The 16,904-nt window shown below is 53.5% G+C and overlaps 5 protein-coding genes across 5 annotated transcripts; 1 reads left to right on the forward strand and 4 right to left on the reverse strand.

The window, feature by feature from the left end:
• Window positions 1–1,597: 1,597 nt before the first annotated feature.
• On the reverse strand, window positions 1,598–4,871 carry PHYSODRAFT_295736 (hypothetical protein; the record flags this gene model as incomplete). Its single annotated transcript, XM_009520254.1, has 10 exons — window positions 1,598–1,926; window positions 2,166–2,241; window positions 2,294–2,659; window positions 2,902–3,238; window positions 3,422–3,474; window positions 3,670–3,690; window positions 3,732–3,853; window positions 3,891–4,024; window positions 4,174–4,340; window positions 4,491–4,871. The coding sequence occupies 10 exons, from the start codon at window positions 4,869–4,871 to the stop codon at window positions 1,598–1,600; spliced, it is 1,986 nt and encodes a 661-aa protein (XP_009518549.1).
• A 2,874-nt stretch (window positions 4,872–7,745) lies between these two features.
• Window positions 7,746–9,159, reverse strand: PHYSODRAFT_324489 (hypothetical protein; the record flags this gene model as incomplete). Its single annotated transcript, XM_009520255.1, has 8 exons — window positions 7,746–8,060; window positions 8,173–8,367; window positions 8,403–8,510; window positions 8,575–8,661; window positions 8,694–8,807; window positions 8,848–8,910; window positions 8,945–9,008; window positions 9,101–9,159. The coding sequence occupies 8 exons, from the start codon at window positions 9,157–9,159 to the stop codon at window positions 7,746–7,748; spliced, it is 1,005 nt and encodes a 334-aa protein (XP_009518550.1).
• A 37-nt stretch (window positions 9,160–9,196) lies between these two features.
• Window positions 9,197–10,808, forward strand: PHYSODRAFT_263362 (hypothetical protein; the record flags this gene model as incomplete). The annotated part of the gene is made up of 2 exons (XM_009520256.1): window positions 9,197–10,309; window positions 10,419–10,808. 2 exons carry the CDS (start codon window positions 9,197–9,199, stop codon window positions 10,806–10,808), a joined length of 1,503 nt encoding a protein of 500 aa, XP_009518551.1.
• Window positions 10,809–10,999: 191 nt separating this feature from the next.
• Window positions 11,000–12,174, reverse strand: PHYSODRAFT_324491 (hypothetical protein; the record flags this gene model as incomplete). Its single annotated transcript, XM_009520257.1, has 4 exons — window positions 11,000–11,365; window positions 11,779–11,838; window positions 11,929–12,041; window positions 12,141–12,174. 4 exons carry the CDS (start codon window positions 12,172–12,174, stop codon window positions 11,000–11,002), a joined length of 573 nt encoding a protein of 190 aa, XP_009518552.1.
• Window positions 12,175–14,052: 1,878 nt separating this feature from the next.
• Window positions 14,053–14,511, reverse strand: PHYSODRAFT_484584 (hypothetical protein; the record flags this gene model as incomplete). The annotated part of the gene is made up of 1 exon (XM_009520258.1): window positions 14,053–14,511. The coding sequence occupies one exon, from the start codon at window positions 14,509–14,511 to the stop codon at window positions 14,053–14,055; it is 459 nt and encodes a 152-aa protein (XP_009518553.1).
• Between the last annotated feature and the right edge of the window lie 2,393 nt (window positions 14,512–16,904).

A 16,904-nucleotide genomic window follows, 5' to 3' on the forward strand; every position in this document is an offset into this window, starting at 1 on the left:
CGGTCTATACTCCGTGGATCAATGGCACTGTCGAAAGGGTCAATCGTGACATTTTACAGGTGTTACGCGTGCTGCTGCTCGAGCTCAACCTAGATGCCCGCAACTGGGTCTACCTGCTACCAGTGGTTCAAGGGAACCTCAATCACACTCCAGTGGCATCGCTTGGTGGGCATGCCCCCGTTGAACTATTCACGGGCCTGCCGGCACCGTCGCTACTTGACACGGTGGTCGTACCTGTTGGAGACCGCTCTCGCTTGCGGACGGTTGACTTGTCGACTGTAGCACCACAGTTGGACGCGCTGCGTGCGCACATGGGCGAGTTACACCGCGAGGTGGTCCGCCGCAAAGAGCAGCGTCGAGCCTATGAGGTCGGGCGTGGGAACGGCCAAGGTTGTGACTTCGCCGAAGGCGACTACGTACTATGGTCACGCGTGGACACCCGGCTGCGGGGCGCAAAGCTCCAAGTCCGTTGGGTTGGTCCCTTCCGCGTGGTCCGTGCATCTCGCACTCGTTCATGGTATCCCTTCTGATCACGGGTGACGAGTACGAGGTGCACGGCTCACGCCTGAAGCATTACTGCGACGCCGAGTTGGGAACCACGGCCGAGATACGCGCGCACGTGGCCACACAGGGCATTGTGTTGGGTGTGCGCGCCATTGTTGACCATCGCTACGACCCCGCTGGTCAAGAGTGGCAGCTATTGGTGGCCTGGCGTGGTCTCGAGGACGCTGAGAACTCGTGGGAGCCTTTTACGGCTATGCACCACGATGTTCCGACTCTTGTTGCTCAGTACGCGGAGTCAGCGGGGGTTTCCGACCTTGCAGCTTTGCTGTAGCTACCTGATGGTGCAACTTGAACGTCAACCAGGTCAAGTTCACTAGTCGCGACGCGATTAGACAGGACATTTCGGTGTGGCGCACTTTCCAGAACTTTCCAGTTTTCAAGTTTCCAGTTTTCATATTCCAATTTCATTTTTCAAGTTTCAAGTTTTCATCGAGCAGTGTTCGTCTTGGGGGGCTGTGTTGGGCGCGGTCAGAGCGCCATCACCAGACGACACTTAGCAGGATCCGATCCCGGTGCCTATCCAGGCACCGGTGCCGATGCCAATCTCGACGCTGAGCTCCTGGAGCAGAAGCCCAGCGAATGACCAAGCGAGGCGCGTGCATTGGAGACAGCAGAGCAGCACTCGACAGCGGCAGTGGACGAGCGGCACGCAGCAGCACCGAGGACTGGCTGCCAGCAAGCAGCAGCAGCAGCAGCTATTGGAGAAGCAGTAGCCCAGGAGTTGCTGCCCCAAGGAGGTCGCTGGTAGGAACGATGTTTGTCTAACTCTCAATCTCACTTCGCAACTTTCCTTACGAGCTCAACTTACCATACGGAGCGATGTCACGGTCGATCATTATCAAGCACGGACACTGGTCTAAAGCTCCATCCCCCAACTGTGTCCATCGGTGAGCATTCATAACACACTCGGGGTGCGGATTGCAGGCGTTGATCGATGTTCGCACGCTCTCCTCAGCGAAACTAACAGGAGAACTGCAAATATCACCAATAGGACTGCCGCCGGGCGGCTTTGCCTTGGATACACTTGTTGCTTCTACTTGGATGGGTGCTTTAGGAGCTCTACGACTTGGCGGAGACGGAGAAACAGTGTCGCGGGTACCCCCATCCGAGCGAAAAACTCGAACACGGAGGTGATGCGCAGCGACTTGAGGCTCTTGTAGATGACAGCGGTCTGGACGGGGTCGGCGATGACGCTGGCTTGCTGTTCGAACCAGCCGCTGGGGAAAACTTGACGGTTAATCGCGAGTTTGTCCCGAGGAAAAGTGAACGCGTTGAGGCAGTAGACAAGAACGAGCATGGGGCACCCAACAGCCACGACCACGTCGAATCTGAAGAGGTAAAGCGAACGTGTGTTAGTTAGTACTTCGTAGTAGTAGTAGTAGTATACTTCGAAGTAGAAAATTGTATTCAAGTATCAGTCCGTACAGCAGATCAGCGAGAGTTTGTACCAGCCGGGGTCTATCCATGCGAACAAACATAATTAGAGTGCACGCCAGTGCATTAAAGACCACCACAGCCGTGAAGATGACGACGATAACCACTGGGGCTCCAGACTCTAGAATCTGAATGAGGAGGACTGTTTTGAAGACTAGATCGCTCACCTTCAGCAACATCTTCTGTCGTAAACAAATAAATACATCGCACATATCCATATCTTGCACTTGCTCGTACCGCAAGCTGTCGAGACCTGGTGTCGGTCTTTTCGAATAAGTGAAGATTTGTTTCTTACGAACTCCATCGCCCCGTGCCTTGACACGCCCTTAGTCTTTAAGCGTGATGGACCGAGTTTTGTCGACGATAACAACATCTCGCTACTGGAGTTTACAGGGATCTTCGTCGCTAGTTCTGGAGCCACTTGAATCGGGCGGATAATCATTTTCGCGAGCACAACCACGTACCCAAGTGCAACAGCAGACAAACCACAGACTGCCAGCATGAGGACGGATGGGGACGGGACCACAAACAGCCAGAACGATCCATCGTCGAAGGTTTCCGTGCGCATGACGAGGTTTACAGTGTGATTCGGGGCCAGGTTGAGCGTGATGAGCAGAAGAGTCCACAGTAAACAAATCATTACGACGAAAGCGAAGAAAACCTGCATGTAAACCGACATTGTTTGCGCCATGGGGAGAACCGCAGCTGTGAAAACTTTGGCATGGCTTCATCTCCAGATCGTAAGCCTCCACGGATGAACTTTAGCTCGAGACGGGGACTCTGGAACACCTCTAGGCGGCACGTAGTAACATTCAACTTCGTTGGTGTCTTCACAGCTCCTTAGAAGACGCGGCTTCATCGTCGTTAGTGTGCTAACTACGACTGACTCAGTCAGAGACGCACTTCGCTAAGCATAGCGGTGGGCACTTCCAAAATGGCCCAGCTTGGCATTTCTTCGTCGTGACTTCTCGCCGCGTCACCATCCACGTCTGCTAAAGCTTTACGCTCCTCATTAAGCTGGACATCATCTGAATATTCACATTCCTGGTGGGAACGTATCCACTTTGCGTTAAAAGTACCCCCAGGGCACATTAATGCAACCATTGACCGGATTTCAATTCGATGTCGGTTGCTGTACTTGGTATAAGGAGGCCTCGCTCCGTTTGCAATAGCTCGTGCCGTTTGCAGCGTCACGATGGCTGCTTTGTTGTCGCACAGTTGGGTGCCAGAGTAGCAAGCCCTGCGATAAGCGCATGACATTCACAACGCGTTGACGTGATGTCGGCCCAATTAGGTTGTAGGCGTCCTAACCGCCGCGTTGCGCCGGTCCGCAGCCCCCAACCTCCTCTGGCTGCTCGGGTTCCTCCATCGTGTACACTACCGCCCCAGGCCGGGATTGGATGTGGACGCGATGGAAACTCACTGAAACGAACCCATAGCTCCCGCGACGCAGGTGTTATCGCTGCCTCGCAAGTCCTGCAATTCAAGTGGTGCCATTCGTTGCAAATCACACATAGTTGTGATTCTTTACGTCGGTGGCACTCACAGCACGCTCGGTTTATCACTTGGACCCCTCCAGTCTCCATTACGTGTTGGTGGCGGTGTACAGATCGATTAAACGACTCCAGTATGAACCCCCGGTCCATCAGACCAGTCACTCCCCCGACGTACGTATCTGTCCAAATAATCACTCTGTGCTGCGTTATACGTCTTCTACCGCTTGGAAGGCTTACCACTTCAACCGGGATAAAGATATCGGCATACTCTGTGACCTCACCGTCCGGCCGAGGAGTCCAAATTCCACTGTCTGGGTTGCGCTCGTGCCACCACTGCACCCGGATCTCGTCACCATATCCTAGTGGCTTCTCAATTACCCCGTCGCCAATTCGTACCCGCGTAGCAGAAGACCCTCGTCACTCTCTTCAAACTGGTTGACGATAAAAAATGATCTGGGGCGATATCTAGTCTAGGCATGTCGAGATGTCTCGTGTCGATTACAGTGCATCCTGTCGGTGCGATTAGATTTCTGTAATTGGGGTGGCACAGCTCGCTACCAGGTCATCTTCTAACATGGAGAAGTCTCGTAGTTGCTTGCGTGTCCAGTGATGTATCCGGTCCAGCTTTGACCCCAGTACTAGTTGTTTTCCATTGTTGCTCGCGATATCCCCGACATACCTCACTTTGTGTGCGTACTTGATGTTGTATTTCAGCAACCGCCCGCGTAATTCTTCCGATAGTTCTTGCCAAATTGGTCTATCATTCGGTCGTTTGGGCATACATTCATCTGGATTCACCCATTTGACGTCTACCCTTGTGCCAATGGACACGGCCGCCCGCAGCGTCTGGTGGATCCACTGTTGGAGATGACTCGGGGGATTTATTAGGATCTCTAGTAGATGAGATGTGAGTCCAGCTTGTACTTAGTATCTCTCAAAAGCCTCCACCAGTAGGTGATAAGCTGGTAAGTGTTGTGAGTTTAGAACTCTCATTACCAACTCAATTCTAGCGACATTGCTCATGTCCTCAAAACTAGCGAGACCAAGGCCTTGGTTGTGGTCATGGAAGACGGCTTTTGGGGTATTGTGAAGCAGTCTCAGGACCTGTTCAGCGGTTCTTCTTACTAAAATGTCGATGTGCTTGGCAACTTTATGCGAGACGTTTAGCTGCGTTCGGTATTGGACGCGAGGTAGCCAACCGTGGTTCACGATGTACTGGAGCTGACGATGGGACAGCTGCAATCGACTAATCCTCTCCGCTTCCGACTTCAATGTGCTCCAGACAGGTGCAATTGTCGAGCTCCATATATCACCAGTACTTTGGAATATTCCGAGGTGCTTGAATCCTTCTGACGGGCTGACAACAGTCACCGCCATCGGTGTACCAATGCCATTCTGCAGGCACACAGTATTTTCAGCAATACTTTGGGGGTTGCACTGAAGCAGGAACGATTTCGCGGCGCCGAATACTCCTCCAGTGTCATTTATTCCTGTGAACACGTTAGATACGGCCACTCGATGTTGAATTCCAGCACGCGTCGTCGCAACATCGATAACATCATCAACCAAAACTGTTGCAGTGATATTAACAGCCCAGAAGCCGACATGTTCAGGACGGGTGAACCTGATGAATAGTGCCTTGCACCGGTTTTCGACCGACGGTCGTTTGTGGACGATATCTGCTTCGGTGGGCGGACATTCGACGATTGCTTGGGAACGCTTGACCGATTGCTGCAACACTTCACTGAATGCCGCATCAGCGTCAGCTTCCCGAAAAGCATCTTCGCCCAGCCTAAAGTCGACTTCCTGTCACATGGGGTGACCTCGGCTGGAATCCAAGCCGACCAGAAAAAGAAGCTGGCGATAGCCGGGCTGCCGTTCCCGACGACGAAGAAGGGGATGCAAGCATTCTTAGGAGCGCTGAACTACTACGACCGGTTCATCCACAACCGGGCTGTATATGGGGCGGTCCTCTATCAGCTGAAGGACGAAGACTTTGGACCCGGCGGTGATCTGACGGCCGCAAAAGCGGCGTTCGCCGAGCTAAAACAGAAGGTGGTCGACGCACCCATAGTCCGCCACATCAACTCGTCTGAGGACGTCCACGTTATGCTATTCGCCAATGAGTGGGCTCTGAGTAGCACGCCGATGCAGCTCCACGACGGGAAGCTCCATCCAGTGCGTTTCTGCGGCCGAGTTCTCAAGGATAATGAACTCGGCTACCATCCCGCCGAGAAAGAAGTGCTCGCCTTGCTGCAACTCATCAAAGTGTGCCACACGCCGCTCGCCGGGAAGACCATCCGTGTTTACACCCGCTACTCGACTCTCGAATGGGTGTTCTAGTCGAAGTCGCTCTACGGCAGACCTGTCAGCTTTGCAGTGTTGCTATCACCGTTCCATCTCAGGGTTAAGCGGGTCCGTGAACGAGAAACGGACTTTGTCCAGTTGCTCCAAGCGTCCATCACGCCAGCAGAAGGACTGGACCAGCTACTAACGCATGTCGCTCCGCCGTCCAAGAACTCGGCTGTGGTCCGCATGGACCCAGAGTTGCTGTATGAGCATGTGCCCCGAAACTTCAAGGGGCACGTACTGTCATTTGACGGATCGGCGAAGACCGCTAAACACGGCGGGTTTGGGAGTTGCTCTTGGATCCTGTGACGTTTGCCAGACTGGAGCATTGAGATCGCTGCGAGCGCGCACCTCCCATCGCCCACGATGAATATAGCCGAGTACACCGGCATGAACAATGGGGTGACCTCGGCCATTGAGCGCGGGGTGTCGGCTTGCGATCCAGCAATGGGGGTGATCGCGTGTAAGAAGGAGGCATTGCAAGTCGAGTTGGCACGCCACAAGAAATTGGCCAGCAAGCTGAATTCAGTTCGCTACCTCCATGTAGTGCGTCTCTACAACTCGGCGGCTGACTCTTAAGCGTCTGAAGCACTGGAAACCAAAGCAGGAAAGGTCGTGCTACGCGCCGGACGGAAAGTCGAGTTGAAGACCCTAAACAGGATCTCTGAGGTCCTGTACGTGGACACGGACTCGGCTACAGCTGAACGTAATGACTGAACGAGATAGCTGACCTCCTCCCGCTAGACAGCGGGTGACGGGAGACTGGTAGCCGAGCTCGGAGAAGCCCGGGAGCCCAACGCCATGGACATCGATCCGGTAGTGGTCCAAGCTGAGCGCCGTCTACGAATAGCAAGAGCTCAGGACGAGGAACAAAGATAGGCCGACTTGAAGACCTACCTGAGAGGGGATTATGCGCAGCTCACACATCACCGAGCTCACAACGCGGGTAAGGTTGCCGACGAGTTTGAGCTCAGCGAAGACGGGCTACTGTACAAACAAGGCAAGGCCAGACGACCTGGCGAACTCGGCGAACTGGGCTTATCCCTTCGGCCGGTGGTCCCGACGACCATGATAGACGAGATCCTGCAGAACTGCCACCATTCCATCGAGGGAGGCCACCAAGGGATCGTGCGGACATCCCACAGGGCCAGAGCCGACTACTACTGGATTGGGTTGTACGCAGACGTTGTCAAACATGTCCAAGCGTGCGAAGACTGCAGTACCAGTAAGAGCAAACCGCACCTGAAGGGCTATTCACCCGACAACGTGGTGTCTGAGCGACCGTTTCACGTGGTATCGATGTTTTCGTCATTTTTTCGAGATTAGTTGATGCATACACAAAATATTCTTAATTCCTTGCTTAATCTGCCCCCCCCTCCGCACAAGTTTCTTACTTTTAACTAAGGAGGTCTGCCATGCACATCGTCCTACTTGGTGTCGCGAGTCGCTTTGTCGGACCGGTTTGGGGCCGGCCGCCGCTGTATTGGAGTTGTAAGTGCTGCCTGTGCTTATAGGTTTATGGGGCACAAATAGCAAGGAGATCACTAAGCAAAATGCAATAAGTGTTCCTTACGACCTGTGTGGTCCTTTTAAGCAAAATTCACGACTGACCTTCCTTCTACTCCTAACTCTTCCTCTCTACCTCTGCAGATCCTTGCGTTTCAGTGCCTTCGGGTGACTCCGTTCCCGCTCACCCCTCCCAAAGACTTGATCCGTTCACCTTGACGGTCCTCAAAGCCGCCCAACATGCCATCCGTCCCCGAAGTCCCCCCACGACACTGCGAGGCACATCATCCCTCCCAGACACCTCTGGGTAGCGGCCCACGGGTCTCCACCTTCGAGACAACCCGGCCAACGGCCCACTACTTCTCGCCCGCGGCCACAGCAGGTGGGCGACCTCAGTCACTCATCGTCGCCCACGCAGAGTTGGAACGGTCCGAGCCGTTCCGACTCGGGACATCCTCCCCGACTGCGTCTCGGCGTCCTCGCCGAGTGCACGCAGCTTGATTCACTTCGCTCCATACTTGCCAGGCCCTCCGTTCGGTCTGCAATCCACTTCGCGTCCGCACCTGCACTCTCGGCGCATTGCCCCCCGCCGTCCATCCTCCAAAATGCCTCACTTAGACGCTCAGCCTGCTCCTGATCCTCGAGAGCCGCGTACCACGCAGCGTAGCCCTCCGTGGCCATAGTCAGCGGCGAACGCTCGCCCGCCGACGCCTCGTACAACCTCCACAACTTACTGGTTATGCATACCAGCGCAACCCAAACATTCACCACCAGCAACCAGTAGTTAGTCACTATTGCATGATCGCCCTCCTCGGAGGCGAACCAGCACGACTACAGCGAACACGCCGGCCACGCCCTGGTAGATCCACTCGACGACTTCGTAGGTGAACAGCACGGCGTAGAACGCCGAGAACAAGATCAGGGACGTCAGCGTCCATACTACCTTGGCGACAAGCTTGGCACGGGCGACCGAACGGCCAGACTCCAGACTCGCGCCCGTGCAGTACTTGGAGCACGCCTTCGTCCCGACGCCCAAGTCTCAGGCAAGAAGACGCACCACCACTCGTGCAAATCGTCAAGCCACTTGTAGAGCAACCTCCCCAGCCCGTCTTCATGCTCGCCCTTAGACTCCAGCACAACCAACGGGGTGGCCAGCAGGGCCTCGTAACACTTCCATACGCGAGTTCAGAGCGGCTGCATTTGCACGGCAGGCCCACGGACATACCTGCAGTAGCGTATGACGCATAACTTGGCCAGCACGCTCCACTTCAGGGCGAAGTCGACGAACGTAGCGGCGATCCGTGAGCCGATGCTTCACAGGGGGCCCGTAACCGTCCACGACACTGTTCCAGCAGTGAGCCACGCCAGCTCCCAGCGACGCTCCACTGCAACTTGACAAGCTGCCTCAGCAGCGACCACCACTATTACCGCCAGGCCGTTCACCACGTCCGTCGCCCACTCCATCGTTCCAGCAGCACTAATTCATAATGAAGGCCACTTCAATGCCGTCCGGACCGTCCGCGCGCGCCACTAGCGGCAGCCCTTGGCGGTCACCATCGACCTGCAGAGGCGCAGGGCAGCCAAGGCCCCGTTACTGCCAGTTGGTCACCAGCGTCGCTCGCGGGTTCTTCGAAAGTGACCAGCCAGTTGGGCGTCTCTCTCAGACGGTCGCAGCCATCCACAAGGTCAGTCACATTTCGTCAATTCACTTGAAGTCACGTGGTAATCAGAAGTTGCCGTAGCCGCCCCACTGAAAGTTGCCCCATTTCGCAATTTTCGCCGGGCCGCGCACTTCGCAGTCACCAAGCATCTCTCCGCTCTCTCCCAGGCCTCGCCTCGCGTCCGTCATGGTCAAGAAGACCAACTCCGATGTCACCGACTTCGACAACCAGGTGGGCAGCCTGGACATGGCCCTCGAGCTCGACGACGAGGGGGACGTCTTCATCACGCAGCGCGAGTTTTGGGCGCGCCTCCGGACCCGTCTCTCTGTCAACAATGCGTCCCAGGGGCTAGACGTCCTGGACGCCATGGCCATGGTCGTCCTGTCGGGTGGCGACGCACGCCGCCTGAACCAGATCCTCTTGGTCCTGCCGCACGCCGGCCAGATGCAGGCCGGCGAGCCTGCCGAGCACTCCGTCCTGTCGATCCCGCTGCCGCCGTTGGTGCCCACGCCAGAGTCGACGTCACCGCCACCGCGTCCATCGATAGGGACCAGATCGTCGCCACGGACGTCTTCCAAGACGAGACCGCCATCGAAGAAGAAACAGAAGGCCGCGGCCAAGAAGAAGGCCGAGGCCTACGACTTCCGGTTGCCGACGACGGCGCCCGCGCGACTGAAGATCGACCTGGCCGCACTTGCGCAGCGCGCCTTCAGCAAGGGCCTCGCTCCGTTCCGCTTGGCGTACCCCTGGCGCAAACAGCGGTGCTGGTACCCGCCATCCGAGTATCCCGAGTTGCACCTCGTCCACTACCGTGCCAACTTGCGCTTCCGCGAGCTGTTTTTCCTGTGGGCGCTGTACGCGCCTTGTCTGAATGCCGACCAGCGGCGCAAGGAGAAAATGAATGCGTGCCGAGCGGGGAACGAGCTCATTAGCTACAACATCGAGGAGCGAGTGTACTTCGGCTTTCTCGACGACTTCGAGAACGGTGCTCATGACACGCTCATGTGGTTGGAAGGCAGAGCGGCCAAGCACTCTGCCGGCGCGGCTAAGAGCAAGGGCGCGGCGCACGAGGACCTCGGCGTTGTCTTCGCAAAGGAAAAGATTCTCTACGAGCGGGCCATCGAGCGAGCTCTCGACCCCAAGATCGTCAACGAACACGGCTACGCCTCGATTCCGGAGCTCCTCGAGGAGGCGGAGCTCATCGACCCCACGCGAGCGCCACACCTGCGACACTCCGACAAGGCCCTCGCTCGCATCAAGCTCGACGTCATCAGCGGGCCACCCCCCGTGCCTTCTTGGGTGGGCAACCGAACCCGCGGCCCGTGAAAGGGCCTCTTGTCGGACGCGTCGCTCAAAGATACCATCGAGGAGGTGGTCGAGCTCCTGGATTTGGAATGAAGGTGGCCAGAAGCCCTTCAACCCCGACGAGCAGGGCTACGATGACTCGGACTTCGATGACGAGGACGGAGCCTTCACGGCGTTGCCTCCGACGCCCCCCGTGCAGTACCGGTCTCCCGCCGTCAAACAGGGAGCTACCACTCCGTCCAAGCCAGGTGTTCCGGTTTCTCGCTCCAGCAAGTCAGGCGAGTCTGAAGATTCCAGCGACGACAAGAAGAAGCCGGCGGTCAAGGACGACAGCGACAAGGACAACAAGGCCCAACCCAAGACCACCAAGGCCCCCGTCGCGTCCAAAGAGACGCTGCCGGGCGACGAAGCAGACGACGACGGCGAGGTAGCGAGCGAGCCTCCGACCAAGAAGCTCAAGTCGCGTTCCGCAAGCGTCGACAAGGCCAAGTGAGTCATGCGCACACCTCGGATCTCCGTTTATCTTCTTCATTTCGTTGTAGTCGAGTCTAGTGCAGCCGCAGCACTAATTTTGCAGGTAAAACCAAATAAAAACATGAAGTTGACATGCATATCCACCATTCTTGAGCTGCTCGTAAATCCATATCCACAATCACAGGTTCTTCAGCTCAAGAACATCACCAACTACGCCAGCAGCAAAAAGTCATCATCGACTTGGGCGTTAGCATCCGCCAAACGCGCACTTCGACGTAGCTCCGGCAACCCCTTCTTCCTCCTATCCGCTTGCTCAAAAGCGGTCACCAACGACGCATACTCGGGCATCACAGCCTCCCTGGGCAGCCAGAACACCTCATACGAGCTGGCCATCGTCAGGTACTTCACGCCCTGACCGTCCTTCATCTTCGCCACTATTTCCACGATGGGGGCTTCCACGCCCACAATAACAGTGTCCTCATTTCCTAGTGTCAACCGTTCCGCGCAGCTCGACGCAGGGAGGTCGGCCTCTTCCAACGGCCCCTCTTCTTCGTTTTCATCACTAGTGCCCAGACCCTAGGGCACTTCATCCATATATGGCCGGGTCCACTTGCCACGATACCTTTTGAGCCTATTCACGTTCACGGTCACCGTTTTGGCTGGTAGTGCATTTTTTTAACACATCAGTGCTGAAAGCACAATTTGGAATATACTTGCACGCATCGGCGTTGAATGTGGTTGAGTGCTTGTCGTAGTAACTGGTCACTAAGCCACTTGTGTCTTAAATAAATTGCGAGTACAATACGCCGACTACGCATTACTGGAAAAAGAAACTAACGAAACTATACGCAGATGCTGTGACTGGCAACAGCGACCACCGGCCATGCTGATCGTTATGTTCATGAGGCGCACCACAGACGCAGCGGTTTTTCACGATGATGGCATTCTGGACTGGCGGCCTTCGAGAGCCGACACCACCCCTCCGAAACCTCCAGCACCAATAGCACCACGAGAAGCACCCACTCCGTGCCGAACTGGTCGTTGATCACCTCGTACAGGACGCGTTTCACACCACGGGCGCCGAGCCATCGTACTCCTTGTGGTTCCCGCCAAGCATGTAAATGGGCGTGGGGTCCTACGGTGGCTCCGAGTTCACCGCCCTCGAAGTGGGCGTGAACCTTTTCCGTCGTCGTGAAGGCGCCCGTCGACTCGCACACATACGTGGAGCCTGCGTTGTCCCACGGGCGAAGGGCTGCGCGCCGAACACGTGGATTACCTCATTGTTCACCACTCGACTGTCGTACTTGAACGGGTTGTTGGTAGCACCTTGTTCTCAATGGCGCGTTGATACCAATGGCGACTTGCGAAGCGTAATGAGTCGGCATAATCTTTCTGATAAGAAATCGATCTATTTCCTCATACAGTCCGAAAACTTTCTTTGTGTCAGTTCATATCGAGTGATTTTGACTACAATAGATGGTTCCAAACGGGTGAGCGATTAGACTACGGACCTTTCCTTTGGGATTTTTTGCACAGTGATTTGGACTAGGTACGATGATCCGCAGAAAATTTCTGTGAGAGATCTAGACTACGGATCCTTCTATGAAGAAAACGACCACAACCTAAAAGAGCTAGTCTCGTCCTCAGTTTAGCAGTTTCGGTCGTCTCAGCAGCCCCCCCCCCGCGCCCACGATAAAAAAACTCCGCTGCTGTGGCGCCGAACTAGCTGGACTCACACCGCATCGGAACCATCACCACCTATATATCGCCGCGCTACCTACCGAGTCTCGCTTAATCATCTCGCTATCGTTCATGCTATCGTAGGCGCTTAGTGCTGAATGTGTATCAGACTTTAGCATTATTCTACTTAAGTATCTTGGTAGCAGCGCGCCGAACATTCTCCGCGCTGTTGTAGATAGATCAATTATCGCTGCACAAACCACTTGCATAGCAACTAGAAAACCGGACTGCCCGCTACTGGCAAATACCTTCCTCGGAGGAGTCTTCCTTCATCCAAATATTTCAAATCTGGCATCGTCGTACTTAACGTGTACCCTTAATCTCTTATCCTACTCAACTAGTTTGCCACTCCACCGACAAAACCTCTACTTTTCCGTGAATTTCAAGAAACCATGCGATTTCTGAGATTATTAAATGAACTTGCTTGATTTCAGTATACTTTTACTTTATGTGCGCCACATATCAGGTGCTCCTGGTTGGGCTGTCCATACTTCGTAACCGAAGCACTACCAGGAAAAACACACAAAAATTATCGGCTTACCGGCCAGTATTCCGGCTTAACTTGCTGGCCCCTGTGTGGACCAAATGGGAGCGTTCATGCTGGAAGCAATACGTAATCGTTGTGGAATTCTCCGTGCTATCAGAGTTCTTACGGCGAAGCATTTACATTTCAGTGCTAGTATAACTCATTGGTGGCCGAGCTCTTCTCACAGCCTTAGATCGTCTTTAGGATACTGTTGTTGTCCTCATGAACTTGATTGTATCCGGGGTTCCCCCTTTCGCTGACTCACTGTGGTCGCGACCCGCCAGGATGTGCAGTACACGGAGATGGACCACTTCGAATGTTGGTTCAGCACCATAGTATTCGCAGTAAACCACGCAATCAAATTTAAAGTAACACCGTGACGAGCTCGTGCTACACTTTCACAGCCATTGATCAATCAAACCTTATTGCGCTTTTGTAACGGGGTTACACGGAGGTAACCCTTGTGGTTACCCTTTTGGTGTGCGATACACCAAGGGTTACTCCCTGGGCCACTGGCCAGTCATTGAGAATGAACTAGAGTTAGTTATGTCGATAGTAAGTGCAGGTATTTGCACCGTAGGCGGCGGAGCCGCAGATAAGAGAATGAATACAGTTTGTCTTTTGCAAGAAGTCTCTGACTTGTTTTCGTGGGTCCTCGGATAGGACCCTGTTGGACCCTTTGAGTCGTAAAGTCTTCCTCTACGCAAGGAGCTACGGCAGCCCCGCTGCAGCTTTGCCTCACAGGCCACATCAACGCTAAAACAAAGTATGGCCACTCAAGAGGGAGCCTGATAATGACAGCAAGCATAACGGCAAGTCTCCAGTATCCAACCTCGACGAAGTTTAGTCTTCAGATTTCAGATTCCTCAGAGAATAGTAATCTCAAGCTACGAACTACAGTAGTAAGTGTAGCATCTTCAGCCGAGCGTGAGGGTAGATAGATGCTCGCACGACGACGAACCTAAAACCCAAACTGGGGTCCTACTGAATCTCGCCCTTACGAGGAATTGTACTTGTGAACTCCGTAGATGAGCCCACCAGCAACCGTGACGCCGAGCGCAGCCACGAGAAGCTTCTTCATTGTGGACCACTTCTTGGGGTCTTTCTTGGCCACTTCCGCAAACGTCATCGACAGCTTGTCCTTCTGCGCCTGGGTGAGCCTGGAGATCGGCGCAGCCCACTCCCTCAGAATGCCAGCCTTTACCGTCTTCCCAGCTTCCTCCAGCTTGTCAGCCTTGGTCAGTATTGCTTTGTTGCGCAGCGTCTGAAAGAAGTAGGCGGCGTTGTCGTTACGCTTGGCAGCCGACGCGATGAGGTCGTCGGCCTTGGCAAGACCACCTTGCTCAGCTCGAAGGTTGCGTCCCTGGTCAACAAGAGGAGCGCTGTCGGCGCTGCTGAAGCTGACGCAAGCAGCGAAGGTGGCGATGACCAGAACTAGGAAGGTCGTGAACCGCATTGTTGTTGCTCTTGTACTACTGGCCGGCAAAAGAAATTTGAGAATTAAGGACGGTGAGATAATGTTGTGTAGCGTAGATTTGACGAGAGCCGGCCCTCACATACGGTACGAACATGCTCTACCCGGAAAGCCCATCTGATAGGCGATCCCAGTCTTGCTGCGCGTGCCAACGGCCGCGTTATGTATCCCAACTTAGGATACATGTACCGTAATAAGGTAAATAATATCGTCGAGGGCGTATGAATTTGCATACCGCAATAAATGCATCACGCGACTGAAATGATGGTGCGGATGCACTAAGATGCACTTTGTGAGTATGCTGAATGCAATTTGTTTAGAGTAAATCCGAAATGCAGTCTTTCTTCAAATCCCCCTGGCCCAAACCTCATCTCCACGCCAGCTGACGTGCTCTAGCGCGCATGAATAGCCTACATGTACAGGCGTCCCCGGGCTAGTCCCGGCTGTATATTTTAATGTACCTCGCACAGGAAGTACAACAAGCACTCGAGATTTGCGCGCTACTTCTGCAAATATATTGATTTAGATGAGTGTACAGCGAGACCTACTGCGACAAGTGGCACGTTGCGGGAATACCTCCACCGTATTCTTGAGCTAAGCTTGTAGTAAGTCACTACATACTCATTTATGTTCAGACCGCGTGAATCTTGTTGATTCGCAAACATCATAAGTACCACTGTGGCGAATAGGCCGGGGACACCTGTACATATATACTTCGAAGTATATGCAGAATAGGGCGGGGTCAAGGAAGCGCTCCCCCTTATCACATATGGTACATCTGTATGTTACAAATCATAACTTGAATCACAAATGTACATGTCACTGACATACATGGTAAAAGTAGAATACCGGTACTGTACACTACTGTACTGTATTTCCAGGCAAAATGTTTTTTTTGTTTTTCACCAAAGTGGTGAGGAAGGTTTTCCACATCATTATACTAAAAGTAGGTACCGGGACAGAACTCCCCTGCTTACCCTCGCCTGCATAAAGTTTGGTACCTCGCACAGATAGTACAAATCACTGTTGTCAGCATTTCCATGCACATCCGTGCATAAATTCACCATATGCTGACTTAACTGAAAAAGGGAGGGAAAGTGTCCAGTGCGGGAAGCTTACACAATAGCTATCCGCCGCAAGGTTGCAATAAATCAGTATGTTTAGCCTCCTTTGCAATTCTCTTAACCTTGCAAGATTTATTGGTCCCACCTTTTTGGCTAAGGCGGGGAGTTCTGTACTGTACACTACTGTACTGTATTTCCAGGCAATATGGTTGTTGTTGTTTTTTTCCACCAAAGTGGTGAGGAAGGTTTTGCACATCATAATACTGCGACAAAAGGTACGCTTTTCAACCAAAGTAGTTTGTACAGTCTTGGTAAAGCAAAATCGCTTGCCCAACCATATGGGGCCAAACAGACCAGTCCAGATCTTGAGCAGGGTCTATGAGAATCGAAAGTTGCTATTTTTCGACGTAAAAAAACATAGATGGAATGCCCACGTCACCTAGATCACGATAGACCCTCAAAAAGACCCACTCGCCATTTTATTTGACTGCTTTTTGATTGAAAATGGCTTTAGATTCTGGATGATGTGAAACCACTTTGCTTGGGAACGATTTACGACAGAACCACTGTGGTTGAAAATACCTGGCAAAGGTGATATGCCGATTTTGGCTGAAAAAGAAACCATTCAGCTGGGTAAATGGGGTACAGACATGCGCATTGTAGCACTGAGCGAGCCTGTTTTCATTTGGCAGCAATCCTGTATACATGTACCCCTCCCAATGCACCTCGTTGTCTATACCCTGTCATATCTGGTGATCACGGTAACCCATCGGCAGAACCTCCCCCAGTAATCCAGTGTGCGCTACAGTACATACATACACTGCTGTAACACTGTCAAGTCATGTCGCTGACGAGCCTTGTCACGCTGCGCCTAGTTCGCGGGGATTGGTAGCAGAAATAAGTAATAGCAAACATGCTGAAGGTAATTTCCCTGGAACCTTAAAAAAGTTCCAGATTACAGGCTCTAAGCATTTGCTGAAGAGGCCAACACCTTCAAGCCGGCAAGTGCAGCAGGTGGCGCACATCTTGCTGCAAAAAGCCAAACAGCTACATGTACATGTAGCTAGTTTCACGTACGATCAGGACACTTTTTTCTTTCTTGGGTCTTCTCTGCGTGCGCCTTCTTGTCAACTTATTCGGGCCGGAGGCACGACTTTGTTGTAGGAATAAGACGTCTTATTGCTGTTGTGTGCAGTGAATCTGGCTAACATGTTCGTTGAGTAACTCAACTTGAGTTAGACAGTTGTGAACACTTCATCTTGAAGCTCTTTTTAGTTACCGAAAGCTGACTCGTACGCGAACTTCTTCTCC

Source organism: Phytophthora sojae (genome assembly GCF_000149755.1).
Source record: "Phytophthora sojae unplaced genomic scaffold PHYSOscaffold_2, whole genome shotgun sequence".
NCBI classification, from domain to species: domain Eukaryota; phylum Oomycota; class Peronosporomycetes; order Peronosporales; family Peronosporaceae; genus Phytophthora; species Phytophthora sojae.